Below are 19274 nucleotides of genomic sequence, written 5' to 3' on the forward strand. Positions count from 1 at the left end.
TACTTTTATTTATATATTTTTTTAAACTAATTTTTTGAGCGAAATTTATGTGAATATTGTCAGGGTTAGTTGCCAGTTAAATACATTTAACAACTGTACACACTACCAAACAGTAAGAATGAAACTCAAGATCTAGAAAAATGCTTAAAGTGACAAATTGTGAGATAACTAAATTATCTGAAGGACTTGAATTTTCAGCATTATTACATAAGTGTGAATTATAAGTGTTATATACATGTGATTCACTAGGTATCACTAATGACCAATAAGGTTGATGCGCCATTAAATAAATCAAAAATAAATAAGATAAGTTTTCATAAACATTATTTAGAGATTTTTTTTTTAATCAATAATTCATAGTTCAAAGGAGGTTGAAAAAATTTTCTTGGTCTTTATTATGTCTCATAAAGAGCAAATAACAGCAATAGAAAAAAAAACACAATCCCAGTTACAAATAAAATATAGCATGTGCATTAATAAAAAAACCAAACTCTAGAAATTAAATATTTAAAATGAAATGTAAAAAAATTAAATATTTATTTTAAATAAAATATTTAAGATAAAACATATTAAATTTCTGTCTCCCACAATATAATATATGTGTGGTCAAGTAAAGTTCAAAAAGTAGAAATCCATGTAACAGAATGATATCAATGTTGATGTGTTTACATAGGAATTTACTATATTTATTAATAATTTAAAAAGGCATGTAGCTGAATATAAATAGAAATGTTTTTAAGAATTTGCAATAAAAAACAAATAATGAAAACATTAAAATATAATTTTTTGAATATACACATAAAATAAATAGCCAGTCATATAAATAGAAATTAAAAAAATGTATTAAATGCAAACTTTATTATTAAAAAAAGACATACTAAATTTTTTTATTTTTCATCACACTTATCCAGTTTTTTTTTAACGTTGACAAGTTATTGCAGATATTAACATGAACTTTACTGGTTGTTGAAATAAACAAATATGGTTATTTGAAACAGGACAGTATAGAGAGCGATGACCTCATATAAACATATCAAACTTACAAAAACTGGCCTAAAAAATATGACATATCCTAATAGAAAGAAATGTATCCTGATATAAAGCAATCATTGATTTAAAGAAGTACGTTATGTCAACAATGTTCCTGTAACTACAGAGAATATTAAGCCATAATTCTGTGGACAAATATTCTGTCATTATGAGCAAAAATCTTGAGATAAATAATCAGAAAAAGTAATCAGCAAACCTTAAATATATACTTGACAATGTATAGGATGATGTCATAAAAACAACAATATCATGAATTTTGCACACCTACAAAGGTCACCACCATGTAGGTCACCATGAGTCTCCTTTCATCTAACCATTTAAAATTACAAAATTAGATTCCTCAAAAAAAGAATAACAAACCACCCTACCAGTTTTGCTTATCACAGCTATTGAATCTCTAGTTATAATATTTAGATATTATATATACGATTATTTAATGATTTTAATTAATTTATTTAAGGCTATAGAAATCTTATTACCTTTCTGTTGTAAGTTGAAAATAACCCAGTCATCAGTTCTCAGAGTCATATTAATTTCTATCTGTGGAATTGCTGGTTCCAGCCATTCTCTAATAATTGTATTGGTAAAGTTTGCTTCATTACTGTCGGTATATGTCAATGGAACATACCATTTGGTATCAGAGGTATCATCACCGCTGATTAAAAATTGTTTCTAAAATAAAATAAAAACAAAATTATTGTACTTTTCCTTTTAAGTATTTCTTACTTATTTCATTTGATTATAACAGGTATAAAGTGTACATGATAACAAACCTTCTCAAGTTTGATTGTCTTCTCCATCTGATAATCACCAAATGTCAGTTTGATCTTGTCCTCAAATCAGAACGTTTATCAAAAGTTATTTAAAAAACAAACATTTTTCAAAGTTTATTTCAAAAGTTTTTTTGTAACCTAATGAAACTATCAATCACCTCTAAAATTAGTATTGCAGTAATGATATAAACTAATTTTTTTCTAATGTTTTTCATCAGATAGGAACCTGACCCATCAAGTTAATTTAAATCTAAACCAACAGTTTGACGTAATTGAATTTTCCTCCCATTTATATTCAGTGAGACTTTGAGAAAAGTGGCAAGAAAATTTACATACAATATAAAAATGTATATCGTCATTCATTCTGTGAAACCTCCTACGTGCCTCAAAAATCGATTTTGAGTTAGATATATCACTGGAATCAGCTTTTTAAACTCTACAAGTCTATGAACTCCTTTATGTGGGGAAAAAATTTTAGCTAATGCTGTAATGAGAAAAGAAATCTCTTTTATGATTTTTTCTTTCAGGTACCCAAGATCATTTCAGATCAGTTGAAGGTATATTGAAAGCAGCAATATACCTTCAACTGATACTGCCATTTGTAAGTGCAAATGCCAGTATCGAATTAGTTTAACAAAATGGATCTTCTTTTGATGAAACCAATGAAGATAGAATCCTTTTTTGTATTTCATTGATACCAATTTCAGGTAAACACTGCTATCTATAAATTTTTAGATTCTAACAATGAATATTCACAAGAAAAGAAGAGTTTCTCAGAAACCATCACTATCAATAATACTGTTGCTGAAGAAAAAAAAAATACAAAATGAGATACTCAATGAAAAGATTACAGATCAGGCATTCCAATTTGACGTTCTTTCTGATGACTCTTACACTATAACTGAGGTTGTAGAAGACCAGCTGGAATTTATTGATATAGTTGTCTCAAATAACACATCAAATAATAATTCAAGAGCTATTTCACCATTGATTGACTCTGATGTTGTAAGTTTTGAAAGACCTTGTATTGAATTGAATGTTATTAATGAGGAAGTTGACTCAAATATTCCTACTGCGACTAACACCTTTTGTGAGGAAGTAAATAAGGTTAGAAAGCCCAAAAAATTAAGTGTTGCCAAGATAAAAAACATAAAGCATTAAATAGAGCTTCAGGAAAAAAGTATTTAGGAGATAAAAGAGTTGGAACAAAGGTTGTAGGAACAATTGTAAAGGAAGCTAGGTCCCTAAAAGGTAGATAGATGTAACCATGTCTTATTACCTGAACCTTTGAAAAGATCAAATTAAACTTTTTTGTGAGCTACGGTATCTGATACCAAGCGACAGGAAATACTTAATCATTTTTGGCATAATCTTATCTCATGGAAAGAAAAAAAACATTTGTGACAACTTTAGTTAATTCAAGGTCCATTATTAAAAGAACAAGCTCCACAGATCTCAAAAAGGCGAAATTGGAGGGGCATGACAATGTGCTGGAAAATGATGCTGAAGAGAAGATAAGGGTATGAAGAAACATTTTTTAAAGACACTTGATCTTGGAGAGGATACATTTAAAAGATGGGTTTCTAGATCGGGACAACAACCCAATAAGAAGTGAGAATGTTGAATCAATTGGTGAACTAGATTGATAAAATTATAAAAAAAGAAAGAGAAAAGTTCTTTTAAATTTAAAACGCCAGGCTATAGTTGAAAAACATAATCTAGAGGCAAATAAAATCAGTGCTCAAAAGAACATGAAAAAGCAACTAGAGAAACACAAGTTTCTTTTCGAGTGGACTGCACTTCTTCCAAAGATACCAAGCCATTATTGCCGAAAATCTACTGGTAAAACTTACGTTGAATCAATTTTTAAATCATGGAATCACATGCATGAGGAATATGTTAAATGGAGTAGAAATAACTGTTAGTTATATATGGGTGCCACTTTGTTCACAAATATTTTAAAAAAAGAGCTTATTATTGCCATACATAAACCTAGAAAAGATCAGTGTGATGTATGTTGTGCCCACAAGGCCGGAAATCTTTCAGATGAAGAGTTTCAGCTTCACATTGAATAGAAGGACAGAAGCACAAAAGCTAGACTAGATTCTGTAGCAGAGGCTAATGAAAAGAACTTGGGTCATTGTTATGGACCTTCAGAGTGTCCTTCTGGCACCAAAAACTGAAGCCTCATCCATGTATTATAAACAGAAATTACAAATTCGTGATTTCACAATATATGAGATAAATTCAAAAGATGTGTATCTATGGAGGAGGCAGATGGACTCCATCTGCCTTGAGGCAGTGGCTTGAGGCAGATGGAGGAGTTTCTAGCAATAAGTTTACAACATATATTATTGATTACCTTTCATCAAAAGCAGGTTGTGGCTACAAAAAAGTTGATTTCTGATGGGAGCAATTATAAAAACCGAAATAAAGTCCTTGCATCAGCTTTAAGCGATTTTGCTATAAGGCATTCAATAGAAATTAATCAATTAATTTTGGAAAAAGGACATACACATTTGGCTGCAGATAATGTGCATGCAACACTTAAAGGGTACTTTTATCCCCCAATTAATGGACCAAGTGACTATATTTGTCGCATGAGGATGGCTCGCCCCGAACAGCCATACATAATTAAAGTTGTAAATTGTGATGTTTTTCAAAATTACGAAAATATGAAAAGAAATTTGTATTCTCTGAGACCAGGAAGAAAAACTGGTGACAGATGTGTTACTGACATTCAGCAACTACAGTATCTTGAAACTAGTGAAATTAATTACAAACTGGATTACAATGAACATTGGCCTCATTTACAACATCGTCGTAAGTTACATGAAAATCAAAAACTGCTACCATTATATAATTCAAGAATCCCTATAAGTGACATGAAGAAATAAACACATCTGCAGGAGCTTAAAAAAGTTACAGATAAAAATTTTTGGTCCTTCTATGATGGTCTTCCATTCAGTTGTCCAGGAAAAAGAGGACCAACAGAACATGTTAAGGTAAAAAGAAATAAAAAAATAAAAAATTTAAAGAAAGGTGTCAACAAATTAATATTTTTAATGAAATAATATTATACTGTACATTTATTATGTAAAAATATAGTGTATAGAACTGTTATTTTAATTTTTTAAGAGTGTTTTTATATTTTCATAGTGTACTAATAAAGCAACAGTTAATCATTAGATTTATTTTTAGTTTGTAAATCTAATGGTAATAATTCTATACCAAGTTTAATTTTTTGTTTATAAAAGTCTGATTAATTTATAATATTACTAAGTTCTAGGTCAGAAGGATAAGATACTAATTAAATATCTCTTATGATGTATTTTTGTACTGTTATCTAAAAAAATAAAATTGTTTTGTGAGTAATGTCTTTACTTTCTATCTCTACAATTATTTTTTTTCCTAGTAACGTCAATAATTAAGAAAAACATTTTATAATATAAAGAATCTAATAATATCATGAACACTTGTACTAGGTTTCAGTTTAAGAAAAAAGCAGGCAAAATTAAGTTTCTAGGCAGCAGATGTTTTTCAAAGCATATTTTTCAACTATAACGTGTTTAAAACACCCAAGAGTAAAGTTCAAAAGGCCCTATGTAGTTGATCACCATTGTTTGAAATCACCTATTTGGTAAAATAAACACATACATATTTTTTCTAATTGGAAGAAATCTAATTGAGTAATAGATGAAAAAACCTTGTTTACAAGCAAAAAGGCAAATTATACAAAGAATTTATCTTAAAAAACAGGTAATTAGACATCTTAGATTAAATTTACGATATAACTGTAATATTACATTCTGTTAATTCAATTTCAAAGGTTTTTCTGCTCTCCTGAAAAATTAGGTTTTTGCACATAGGAGGTTACATAGAATGAATACCGTTATTTTGTTTTAAGCAAAAGTTAATTGGTATTTTAAAATTATTCTTTTAACAAGTTAAACCTAGTGCATTATATTATTTTGTTGCACTAGTAATAACTAAAATACTATAATTGTAATCTCCACTACTGATTAGAATCGGTGTGTATAATGCATTGTTTTCTTTTAGGAGTACATTTAATTTTATACGCTATTTTATAGTCTTTTTACCCACAATGGAACAGAGATGGTATATGTGTTTGGGGTAAAAGGTTTTGTGTGTGTGTACGTCTGTTACCATTTTCCTCAAAAACTACTGGACTTATTTCAATGTGGTTTTTTGCATTACATAGGTATCATCTCAGAACAGGTTCTTAGATTAGTTTTACAGTTATAGGCCACCAGGGGGTGCTGCAGTAGATGTGTTTCTCTAAAATGATTGAGCCAATTTTGATTTGGTTTTTTGTATTACGTAGGTGTCACTTCAGTGCAGGTTCTTAGATTAGATTTACGGTTATAAGCTGCCAGAGAGCACTGCAGTAGATATATTTCTTCAAAATGGCTTTTTTGAATGTTTTTAAGTCTTTCTAACTCCAGCAAGGGTACATTGTTGTGTGGATTATTAAATAATTTGCCCTGGTCAAGTATACTAAACTTTCATCATCATCATCATAATAAACCTATAAAGATCCCATTGTTAGGCACAGGCCTACTAATCTTTAAAAAGTAATAAATAAAAAATATGATTAAAAATTTTTTAAATCCTACAATGAAAAAACCTTAAAAAATTCAATTAAATAACAATTTTTACTGTATAATCCTCTGTGAAATTGTGATATTGTCTTAAAAAAACATTGTCATATTGTCTTCAATATCACATTATCACAGAGGATTATAAGGTAAAATGTTTTTTAAGGTTTTTTCATCATGGGTTTTTAAAAATTTTTAATTTTATTTTTCATTTATGATTGTGATGTATGCAAAGCATCTTAATTTCTGAAGATATTAACCTGATTTTCTTTCTCTGAAAGTATTGATGTTTATTATATGACTAGTCCCTGTGCTGGTCAAAGCAAAGGTATCATTTCACTATGAAAGTAAACCCAATTATCAAGTGCATTTTCTTAGGCTTGGCATGCTGATAATTAACAATACAGCCAATTCAATGAAAAATGTAATGCAGAAAGCAGTTCAATCCTCATTTATCCTAATGATTTTGATAAGGAATGCTGGTTATATTGCCATTTTCAGAGTAGATTTTTGTCTCACATCAGATTGTTTACAACCACAAAGTGACACCTGACATTGATACTTAGTCTAATTTTGATATAAAATCTCTTTGTAATTAATATTAGTTACGTTCAGTAAAATAAGTTACCTGAGAGACTGTAATACTACTATTAGAGTTTCTTGTAACATTAATAACTGGATATCCAGATTGTTCAGTCCATGTCTTCATAACACTTTCAAAATCATGTTTTAATCCTGCTGGTGTTTCTGTTGATAGTATTTTAAATAAATCATTTGGAGTGGCAACTTGTCTGTAAAATTTTAAGTAATATAAATTTGTAAAAAAATTAATTAAAATTTCAGTAATTTAACACCAAACAGTAGAAATCTAGCTGAATGGTTCATAATTTACTAATACCTTTCCATAAGCCATGCAGTTCTGAGGATGGATGAGAATTTTCCATAAGGAAACCAATCTGCTTTCTGGTGCTTTTGTTGTATTTGGAGGTTAGCAATTTTTTGTAATGTTAAATTTAACTTGGGATCAGTATTACGCTGCTTCAATCTAGAAAAAAGTACCATATTTTTCCAGGGAATGTGGGTAGAATGGATATAAGCTGTACGGAAGAGTTGAAAGCACTACTTAAGGTGAATTTGTTTGTTTCATTTTCCAGCTCTTTGTTGGTAGAATATCCCTTTCTTATTACTCACCCTTTCATCCTTAATCCCTTCCTCCTCAATGGTATTCTGTTAGCTTTAAACACGTGTATCCACACTAAGGGTGTGAAAACCTTTAGAAGGATTTCATCCTTCATATTTAAATGGGAAGAGTTCTCTCTATGGTCCTACCTAGGAACATTGTTTTCTATTCATTTTTGTATAGAAAGCCTATTCTGAAGCCGGTCTAATTCCTCTTTCATCCATATAGTTCAATCAGTGAATTCAAAAAAAATAAAAATAATTATATTCTAATATTAAAATTTTAATCGAGTAAGATGATACCAAAAGGATCATTCAAATACAAACCGGAATTTATTTGCATAGCTTTATTAATAGATAAGATTACAAATAAATTACCTTATTTTCCTATATAGTCTTCTTCAACAGAAGTACATTTTCGCCAACAGATAGGTAGCTTCCTGCTCCCTTCATTAAAAAAAACAAGATGGCTGCCCCAACAATCAATTGCACATATAGTGATAAAGTGCGGCATCGTCTTCAAATCTTTCTCCTCCTAATGCTTCTTTCAGCAAACCAAAGATGTGGTAATTGCACAGTGAAGTCTGGACTGTATGGTGGGTATTCAAGAGGTGTCCAATGAATTTTATCAAGTTAATTGCAAGTCTGAGCTGTTATATGTGGCCGTATGTTGACATGGAGAAGGAGGAAGTTGTGAACCAGCTGGTCTGCATTAATTTATTTATCTTTGTAATCTTACTCCGAAATAACAGAATTTTGTTAATTTCTACTATATTGAAATCCTACTTGAAATTTTAATATTTAATTACTTATTATAGGCTTTTATAATGTATTTCTTTACTTTTATTTTAATCTTACTTATGTTTTATTCAAATTTCTCTTTTAGCAATAAATCCGCATCATTTAGTATTTTTTTTTTTTTTGTTACTGAAGTTTGGTTTCTACTAAAAGAACAATTTCATTTGTGAATCTTAACATAATTATTTCTCTCCTTTTATAGTCACTTCTATCTCAAACTTTTCCTTTAATTTTCTGCTGTAAGCAGTTATTTGTTATGATATAAGTAAGGAGATTATTCAGGCATTTCCTATTGTAGTTATTGCATTATACAGTTTTTATGCTATATCAATCCCTGAACCATGGAGAAACAATGAGTTTCCTTTTGTTGAACATCTATTGGTGTCTTTTCTTCTTTTTATTACTGAGAAAGCACAGTAATGTACCATTTAAGAATTTAATGATAATGATTATTTGATCAATATCAATATTTAAATTTGTAGTTTAATAAATTATCAGTTAGAATACATTAGTTAATTTTTTATAAAGTTTTTTTAATATAAAAAGTAGTTTTCCTAGCTATTATGTATTTTTCTCTATTTATGTATTCAACAAGAAAAAATAATTTCATAACTTATAGTATGGTTATTTATTAATTATTTAACCATGGCAAATGCTTACCACTTACTCAAAGTTTGTATATTATGCAAATACAAAATAACAAAGTATAGTATAGCAGAACTCTAAGAAATTATTAATGATTTTTTTTTAATATAAGTTTTTCCTTACTTTGATGAAGCAATGGTCTTTATATATTTTGATATTCCTTGTTTAAAGTTAGGTGGGGTTAGTATGTGCTCCATCATTCTTACAATTGATGCTCCTAAACAAAAAAAAAAAAATAAAGAATAAATTTAAAAAAAGCCTCCTAAAATATATTCTCACACATTTGTTACAATGATATGAGACATATTATAAATGATAGTATTTCTCAGAAGAACCTTTAAAGAATAATTTATTGTATTTGTGTAACATAATAGTTGTAGTAGAAATTAAACAAGTCATACAACTATATATTTGGAGAAAAATATAGTTTGCTATGGTTTTATCCATAAATGGTTAGTGATGATAACAATTTTTTAAATATAAATTTTTTAATTAACAAACAACTAAATTTAAAAAAAAACTGTTTTTTAAAACTTAATTTGAAATGTTTTCAGTCATCTTTCCAACATCTTCAATAATTATCTTTTAGACACACATCCACCATCATTAAAAACAAACTTGTTGTATATATATATATATATATATATATGTATATATATTTATGTATTCATCATTGCTTAATGAAATTAATCTTTTAAAGATTCATATTATTTTCCTGTACTGTTAAACTATATTTAAATTGTATTAAATAAACCACCTAAGAACTAAGGTAAGATATGTCTTATCTCAATATTCTGTACTAGATGGTTTATCTGTTAGAATTTATATTATATATATATGTATATATACACACACACAAAAAAGGATTAAATCTTCACTTAAAAATTATGAAGTACATAACTGCAAAAACCAAGAACTAAATGGGTAGGCATTTCAAATCTAATAAAATTTTTGGTCACATTCAAATATCTACTACCTAATAAAAAAAAAAAGAAGCCATCAGCAGATGAGAACACCAACACCATAACTCTAAGAAGATGGTCAAAGAGATTACTGAAATTATTTTGAAATTTTTTAAAAAATTCTATTAAAAAATTGGTTAGTTCATTGTTATAAATATTCATATATTTAAGTTTATAAAAATATATATGTAAACAAATTAAAAATACACTTCATTTTGTAAAAACATCTACAAAATATCTATCTATCTATCTCTTATAACATGTTATAATATACCTGGATATTTTACCAGATTTAAACTCAATTAATGGTTTATATACTTTTGACAGGATTTGAATATCCTTATTATCTTATTATTTGGTAGGTTTCGGTAAATGACACTGAAAAAAGTCTTTAGAAACTGGACAAAAGCAGTTTAACTCTAATCGTGAAGTTTAGAGACGTATGTCTCAAAATGAAACAAAATTCTGTTTTATCAAATCCTATAATATAATAAAATGAAAGATCTATGGCTGAACGTTTAGGAATTTAAATCAGTTCACAGTTTCTTTATTATCAAGTCTGTATTTTTTCCACCTGATCTAATATCTTGACTTCTTGATTAATAACAATCTGACTATGATGAGGAGTATTTATCTTTAATATAAATTTTTATCTAAAATGTGTTAAACAAAAAAAAAACTGACTTTAGAAGTCGTGTATGTCATCAGAACAATTCAAAAAATTGAATTCATGGCCCAATTTAGTTTTTTCTTATATGAAAATGTAAGAAATGTTATTATGTAATTATTAATTAATTTGAAATAATACTTATAATATGATCTGACCATTATTCAGTTCCTAATGAAAAATAATTGTTTTTTTTTAGTGCATTTTTCATACCTTACATTAAGATCTTGCAGTTTATACAATGCATTGTAAAAAAATTTCCTTTAGAACAGTCATTATCGCATAAATGTTTACAGTACGATATCTAAGTTTCAGCCACGTTGTGTAAGGAGGTTAAAGGAGTTATTTTTTAAACTGTTATTTTCATTCCTGAAGGATGAACATAGATAAATTAAAAAATAAATGCAGATATATAATTCAGGTACTGTCAACCTTGCATTAATAAGGAAGTAATGAAAGACTGAACAAAGTTTTAATATATTCAGAGCTTTATATGTAAATGAGTGAAAGAAACTGAAAAGCAGAAAATAAGATTCGCACCATAATATCCATACCGTGTATTAGATACAGACTTAGAAAGTACAGCCAGGTTTGAAAGGATTGTTTCCAGAACTGGATACTGTTGGCTTTACATTACATATTGAGTTCTGCAATTTTTTTTTGTCTGTCTTTTTATTCAATATCTGAACGTGAACTGATTTCATTTTTATAAAATTGTAAATATTGTATGTTAAAATAGCTAATAATAAATACATGCAAATATAAATCTGTGTTTATTAATATTCATTCATTAGCTGAATAGATGATAATATTAAAAATTAAACTTAAAAATTATTAAATGAAAAAAAAAATATATATATATATATTAATAGAGTAAAACAGAGTGTTTGGAGAGTTGCTGTGCAGTATACTTTAGAATTATGTAGTACATTCTGTACTTTCAGCGTTAGGGCGTTATAATATTGGTTGCCCTGTGAGTTCATTGGGCATTGCTCAGCAATAAATCAAGACATCAGTTGTTGAGTTGAAATTGAACGTGCTTCCTTTTATTTATTGGAATCAATAGTTGCGACAAATGTAATGGTTCATTTGGTAGAGGAATGCCTTTTTCTCATTGAACACATCTTTTGTGAAGGTGACAAGTATATTGATTTAGTGAAGCACAAGTTTTCTGAAAAGTTTCCTTATACTACTGTTCCTCACTGCAATGCAGTTTGAACTCTTATCAAAAAATGTCAGGCAACATGCTCTGTCGAAGATGTTGATCGAAGTGGAAGTCCACCTAAACTAAAAAAAAAAAGGTGCTTTATATTTTGGATACCATGGCTGAAAGTCCATCATGTAGATGCATAAGTTAGCACAGTAGGAAAATAATGGATTTGGTACTGCACATATAACTGTAAGACAAGAACTGGGACTTCTCTACAAAGTAATGTGTGTTCAAGAACTGAAACCTACAGATCAAGCCAAAAGACTAAATTATTGTCAATGTTTTAATCATTTCATTGGCCAAAATTCCATAGGTATCCTTGACATTACTTTTTTTACAGATGAAACGTGGTTTCATATGAGAGGGTATATTAATTCACAAAATACACAACTGTGGTCAACAACTAATCCCCATGAATTACACAAACAATCTTTACACAAAGCAAAGACTGGAGCCTGGTTAACGTGTATTGTGGGTTCAATTTTTTTTTTGAAAATGCAGTAGATTGTGATTGTTATTGTGCTGTTTTAACAAACTTCATTAGTCAGTTAACAGAAATGGAAATCAATCTGGTTGGTTCAAACAAGATGGGGGCACAGCGCACAAAGCTAACAGATCAGTGACTTTTTACAAAATTTTTTTTGGGGAATGAATCATTTTAAGGGGTTTATGGCCTTCTCAATCACCTGATCTGATTCACCCAAGTTTACTTTCTCTGTGGGGCAGCGAAGCAAGCAGTGCATCATAACAGACCACACATGATAGACAAAATAAAAACCGCAATAAAAACATATCTACGAGACACTGCAGCACATCAGTTGGTTAAAGTGTTTGAAAACAAATTGAAACATGTGCATGTTGTATTGTTGGAAGAGGAGGTAATTTTCAACACCTTTTGTAAACCAACCCAATTATTGTAACATTCGTTTCTATAAAATAATGAAATAAAAATTCAAAGTAATAATTAAGAAAGTTTTGTCATTACACTTCCATAATTCTAGTGTGCAGCAACTTTCTGAACACTCTGTATTTGTTGTAACAAAATGTATGAAAAATATTTATGAACTAGTTTTAATAGTTTTATTTACCTTTATTATATGTTACTGAATCAAACATGTCACTTATATCATCCTTCTTTTCTATATTACTTGTCAAAGCATGATGAGGGCTAGAATCATATGCTAAAGCTCCATGAACCACCAGAACGACAAACTGTTCATCAAGCCTCCAATCTGGATATACCTGAAATTTAAACAATTCTCCTTCTTAATGCCAATTATAATTCATTTAAGGAAGATAGCTGACAACTTTCCTACATATCAATTCTATATTAAATACTAGTCTAAAATATTTATAACTGAATATGTTTACATCTTACCATTAACTGGATATTATTAATAATAAATTAGAATCTTCACCTGTAAAGTGATGAAATACTGATAATATCTTGCAAAAGCTTCATTTAGCCAAGTATAACTCCACCAGTCCAGTGTAACTAGATTACCAAACCACTGGTGTGTAAATTCATGTGCTATGACCATTGCTATATCTCTAAGATCTTCTGTTGTGGAGATACCTTTCTGATATAAAAGCCTTGATTCCCTGTTTAAAATACACAAATAAAATTAATTAAAATATTTGTTAAATGTCATAAAATGATGTTTTATTATGGAATTATTTACTTTTAGTTAAAGCTGTCACAAAGTCAAGCTAGAAAACAAGCCTTTTTTAATGGGATAAGTATTTTATTACATATCAGTTAACAGCACATCAAAATACACACAATAGAATTTATAATTTCCTTATACACACTACACACACTCTATAAATACATATATATATATATATATATATATATATATATATATATATATATATGTTTAAACTTAGTATTGAAATAAGACATAGCTTACATTATTTTTTTCATGAAAGTACTTTCGCAAGATCCCCCTCACATCCTCAGTCACAATTGAAATAATTCCATTATTGGATAATAAAGATTTAAAATAAAAATACTATAATAATGAAAATTATTTATTAATGTACATGAGTGCTGCTATCTGTTGTGGTTTTTATAAGACCATCTCCCTCAAACACTGACTGATGGTTTATCAAATTAAATTTTTTTTTAATTATTACATATGTAATATTTTTCTAATATATTTAATTTTATAGCATATATGTTTATCTCAATGTTCTGTACTAGGTGGTTTATTTAATATAATTTAGCAGTACAGAAGAATAATATGAATCTTAAAAAGATTAATCTCAGTAAAATAATACACATACACACACACAGAAGTTTATAATCTAATATACAATGAAAGTAAATTCAATCAAACCAATGAAACTATTGTCTATATTAAGAAAAAATGTTATATTCCAGAAAAGGTTGTTGGTGTAAATTGGTGAATATTGAGCTATCAAGGTTGAATTTAATCAAGTAAAATCAAAGATACAATTATTGGCTTTGTACAAACCTCTGAGCTCTGATGTTGATTTATTGGCTTATTTATCACTAACCTAATGACGGAATATCTTAGTTTATGTGGGACTTGAATATTGATATTTTGCTGGATAATAATAATGTCTAAATATATGAACACTCTCAGTATTGAAGGATATCTACCAGTAATCAATAAACCATCAAGAGTGGATAATGATAGTAGAACTTGTATAGATCATATATTTATCAAAAGCTCTATAATTACAAATAACTGGAATAATCTTGAAAAATGAATTTACTGATCACTTTCCAGTGATAGCAGGTTTTCTTTATAAAGGTAGTAAAACTAAAGATTTATTTAATTCTGAACCTAAAAGAATAACCAAAACTTGCTTATTCCTATACAATATAACATAAGCTTACTTAATCAAGCTTACACCCCAGCTTATTGATTCAAAGTGGAATGATGAGTGGAGAGCTTCAGTAACTAATGGTCACTCAGGCAAATGTATTAAAAGTTTGTTGGTTAAAATAATGAAACATGTTGAAGCAGTTATAGTTATGCATTTTTTGGTTAGTGGTAGGGGTATGAAATCTTGGATGACTACAGCACTGTTAAATTTATTCAGAACTAAAGCAATATTATATTTGCACGATAGAAGAAATTTGGAGAACAGAATATTACAATAAAAGTTACAAAAGTAACTAATTGGTCTAATAAGACAAGCTAAAATAAATTAAGATTCTGAAAGAATTTTGGGAATTAGAAATAATCCTAGCAAACTATAGCACAAAATTCAAAACTACAATAATACTAAAAAGTTTGAAAATTTTCAGATGACATTGAATGAAAAATGAAGAGACATGCAATAAAAAATTAATGTCTAATATACGAATATTTTTCAATTGTTGGAGAAAAATTAGCTTATGAGATAAAAATTAAAAGCACTACTTCAAATAACAAGATGATTTTAAGCTCATGTTTTCTTAAATCAGCTGCAATCAAAAGAAAAGTTATTAAAAGAAATCTACAGTTCCTTATGGTGTGCCATTAATAGTATACAAAGAAGCAACAAATATACGTGCAGAACCTATCTCCATAAAAATTAATAAATGTTTTGAGTGAGGTGTATATCCAGAATCACTTAAGACAGAATACATTACGTCTATCTACAAAGATGGTGTTCGGAGGAGTTTCTGCAACTTGTTAGACAACTACAATCACGTTGTGTCTAAATAAAATCTAGAAATGTCTGGTATCTAGATTAGAGTTATTTGTGGATCCAAAATATTATGAAATAAGCAATATGGGTTTAGGAAAAAAATTCTTCAGAGCGGCTATAATTTCACTAGTAGGTGAAATTTACGACAAGATGGATAAGAGGACAAAAGTATTAGCACTGTCTCTTGATCTAAGGCTTTTGATACCATCTGTCATAAAACTTTGCTAAACAAATTGGAAATATATGGCTTTCAAAGGAATTTTCATAAACTATTAAGTAGTTATTTGAACCAGAATAAAAATTAATAATATTTTAAGTGGCAAAGCAATATTGAAGTATGGAGTTGCACAGTACTGTTCTTAGACTATTCCTATTTTTATTACATATTAATGACCTATTGAAATTTTTGAACTGTAGGGGAACTATTTGTGTGAATGTGGATGTCACAACTTGTATTTTTCTAGTACTTGGGAAGAGCTGTTGGAACTGGTGTGGGCTGACATCAAGAAGTTACTTGACTCTATTTGCCAGTAAGTCTTTCACAGTTAATTTCTATAAGATCTATTTTATTCCATTTTGAGCATATATGGACAGTCTGCTGGTATATGACAGCATTAGAATCAACATGCCTACAGATCAAAATGTAACTGAGTTGTTACAATAAGAAGAATAAATTCTTTGAAATTGTTAGGATTGTATATTGACAGTAACCTGAAGTGGAAGAAGCACATTAGTTGAATAGTGCAAAGACTAAGGAGACAGCATGCTTAATTTGAAGAATCCAACCTCTTATGAATGTACCCAATCCATTTATGATCTATTTTGCGATGTTCCATTCAGTATTAAATTATGGACGTATAATTTGGGGATCAGCATATAAAAATGCATTAAAATCACTTCAGATGTTGCAGAATAAGGACCTGAAAATAATCTTCTGTAAAAATATCAGATATAGCACAAGCACATTATACAATGGAAGTGAAATACCAAATATAAAAAATTCATACATAATATTTTCTATTTTGAGATATATAAATAAATTGGAGCTTATAAATTGATCTTATGATGTCAGGACCAGGAAACAAACCAATGGAGATGTTATGGTTCCAAATTCAGCACTACAATGGAATATAGATCATTCAAATACATTGGACCTGTGGCTTATAACATGTTAAAAAATATCAATATGAAAAGGGTTATTAAAGAAGAAATTAAACAAATGCTGCATTGAAAATAAGTTGAACATCAAATTCCTAAATTAGAAATTTTCTGCCTAAATTAGAATTTTTTTAAGGATTGAGTGAAATGAGTTTAACTGTGACTTTTATTAATAATAGAAGTGTGTGATTCTAATTGATGTAAAAATTGTTGTTTTTCTTTTTTTATTGTTAATAAGGAAGTTATTGTATGTAATGAAGGTAAATATAATCAAGAACAGTTATGAACAAGGTTATATGCAAGCTAGAGTTTCTATAAGCAGATTGGTTGCCTTTGGCTGTGAATTAAATTTACTTATACTCTGTTATATAGGGTGATTCAAAGAAACAGGAAATTTTGAAAGTTGTGTTGGTAGCCGTGGGCGATTGGTACCACTTAATAAGTAACGCCAGCCTCTCTAACCTAACCTGCCATTTAGTTGTCATGGATCCTTGGAGTGGTGCGCAACGTGCATTTGCTATGAAAGCGTTTTACAAAAACAATGACAGTGTGGAGGGAGCGCGTAGAGAATTTCGTCGTCATTTTAATCTGGGACGGCACGACCGTGTTCCATCAGCACATGCAATTAAAACATGGATATCTAATTTTGAGGAAACTTGTTCGGCAATGAAAAAGAAACCTCCCGGCCGTGAGCGAACCGTCCGTACACCGCAGAATATTCAAGCTTTACAAGATGCTGTCACACGAAGTCCACATCGGTCAATCCGTCGTCTCTCAGCATCTTTACAATTGCATAGTTCAAGTGTTCGAAGAATGTTAGTGAAGGACTTGCAATTCCATCCGTACAAGTTGCAGATCGTCCAGGAACTGAAACCGAACGATGCAGTTGTGCGAGCACAATTCTGTAATGTAATGCTTCAGAAGATAAATGACAACGAAGAGTTTGTTCACGAACTGTGGTTGTCAGACGAAGCGCATTTCCACCTCAGTGGCTTTGTTAACAAGCAAAATTTCAGATACTGGGCACAAGAAAGTCCTACGCAGCTACACCAGCGTCCGTTGCACAGCCAGAAAGTGACCGTGTGGTGAGCTATGTCATCTTACGGTGTTATAGGCCCTTATTTTTTTGAGGATGACAACGGTCTTGCAATTACAGTGACGTCGGCTCGTTACGTAGCCGTGCTTGAAACCTTTGTTGTGGAACAACAAAAGAGTTTTCCACCGATTCTTAACACAGCCTGGTTTCAAAAAAACGAAGCAACGTCACATACTGGATGAATATCGATGGCAGCTGTACGCCGATTGTTTGGATAACGTGTCATTTCACGAAATGGTGACACTAGATGGCCTCCCAGATCGCCTGATCTCTCAGCTTACGATTACTTTTTGTGGGGTCACCTTAAAGGCAAAGTGTTCCACAGTAGACCTGCTACAACGGAAGAACTGAAGGCAAAGATCCGAGAAGCAATTACGGAAATTGCAGTTGAGATGTTACGTCAAACCATGAACAATTTAACGAAGAGACTTCGTGAGTGTTTACGTAGAAGAGGAGGTCACTTGCAAGATGTCATCTTAAAAACTAAACTAAAATGTATGTATCCTAAAATGTCAACATTTGTACAATTACATGAAATAAAATTCATTTTCTAAAAAAAATTTTTCATTAACATTATTTAATTTTTTTAATTTCCCGTTTCTTTGAATCACTCTGTATATGTATAAATAAATAAATATATACTGTACTAGCTGATCAGGGTGTTCTGCCTCCTGGAACCCCAATACGTTTTATTATCCTCATGGTTGTGAGAATACGTGCAAATATTTTACTCATATTCATTAAAAAAAAATTAGTCATTTTACTTCATTGCATTTCTGTTACCATTGTGACAGAAATAGGATGAAGTAAAAGGTTAATTTTTGTTTCTATAATGGATATTTTTAAGATCTTACCCTCAAGGAGGCTAGAGCCTCAATGTACGGCTTAAAACCTTCCTTGGGGCAACAGGAATGTGTCCTATACAATTGAAAGTAATCAGTTGGTAGATTCTCACATCACGCTGTTGCAAACAAATAGACAGATCAACAAACTTTACAATTTATGTATAAGATATAACCACTTTCATTCATTTTATTATGACAGTCACTCAAAACTATTGACAGTTCATACGATCATATATTAGTTACCTCTATTATATCACAATTATTTGTAAACATAATTCATCCAGTAGCTTTAATATATTTCTATCCTTTTTTATGATAGAAAGCTATATGGTAACATGTTTTATGTCTAGTCTATATGTATGAGTGTCATGCATTTATTTTGATCTTTTTTTTTATAAATTACCTAAAACCTTGTTTTGTTAATTGCACTTTGTAGAAGTAACAATAAAATACCACTGAAAAAAATTATTTTTTGTAATAAAAACAGACAGGTTAATTAAAAAAAACTCAGTTTCAGTAATTAAACACAAACCAAAAGGCACAATTGACTTATTTCAATTGACTTATAATATCTTTTAATTACTAGCAACTGATGGTATTTAT

General features: G+C 29.5%; 1 protein-coding gene across 1 annotated transcript in view; it reads right to left on the bottom strand.

Annotated features, from left to right (window-relative positions):
* Nucleotides 1–19274, bottom strand: part of LOC142329737 (aminopeptidase N-like) — a 90542-nt gene that overhangs the window by 28084 nt on the left and 43184 nt on the right. The window contains exons 6-10 of the mRNA XM_075374477.1: nt 13322–13505; nt 12992–13145; nt 9188–9281; nt 7071–7233; nt 1530–1722 (exon numbers count right to left, since the gene is read on the bottom strand). Of these exons, the coding sequence (XP_075230592.1) occupies nt 1530–1722; nt 7071–7233; nt 9188–9281; nt 12992–13145; nt 13322–13505 (788 nt within the window). The remainder of the gene's footprint in view (nt 1–1529; nt 1723–7070; nt 7234–9187; nt 9282–12991; nt 13146–13321; nt 13506–19274) is intronic.

The sequence above is a fragment of the Lycorma delicatula genome, chromosome 9, assembly GCF_047948215.1.
Source record: "Lycorma delicatula isolate Av1 chromosome 9, ASM4794821v1, whole genome shotgun sequence".
Lineage (NCBI taxonomy): Eukaryota > Metazoa > Arthropoda > Insecta > Hemiptera > Fulgoridae > Lycorma > Lycorma delicatula.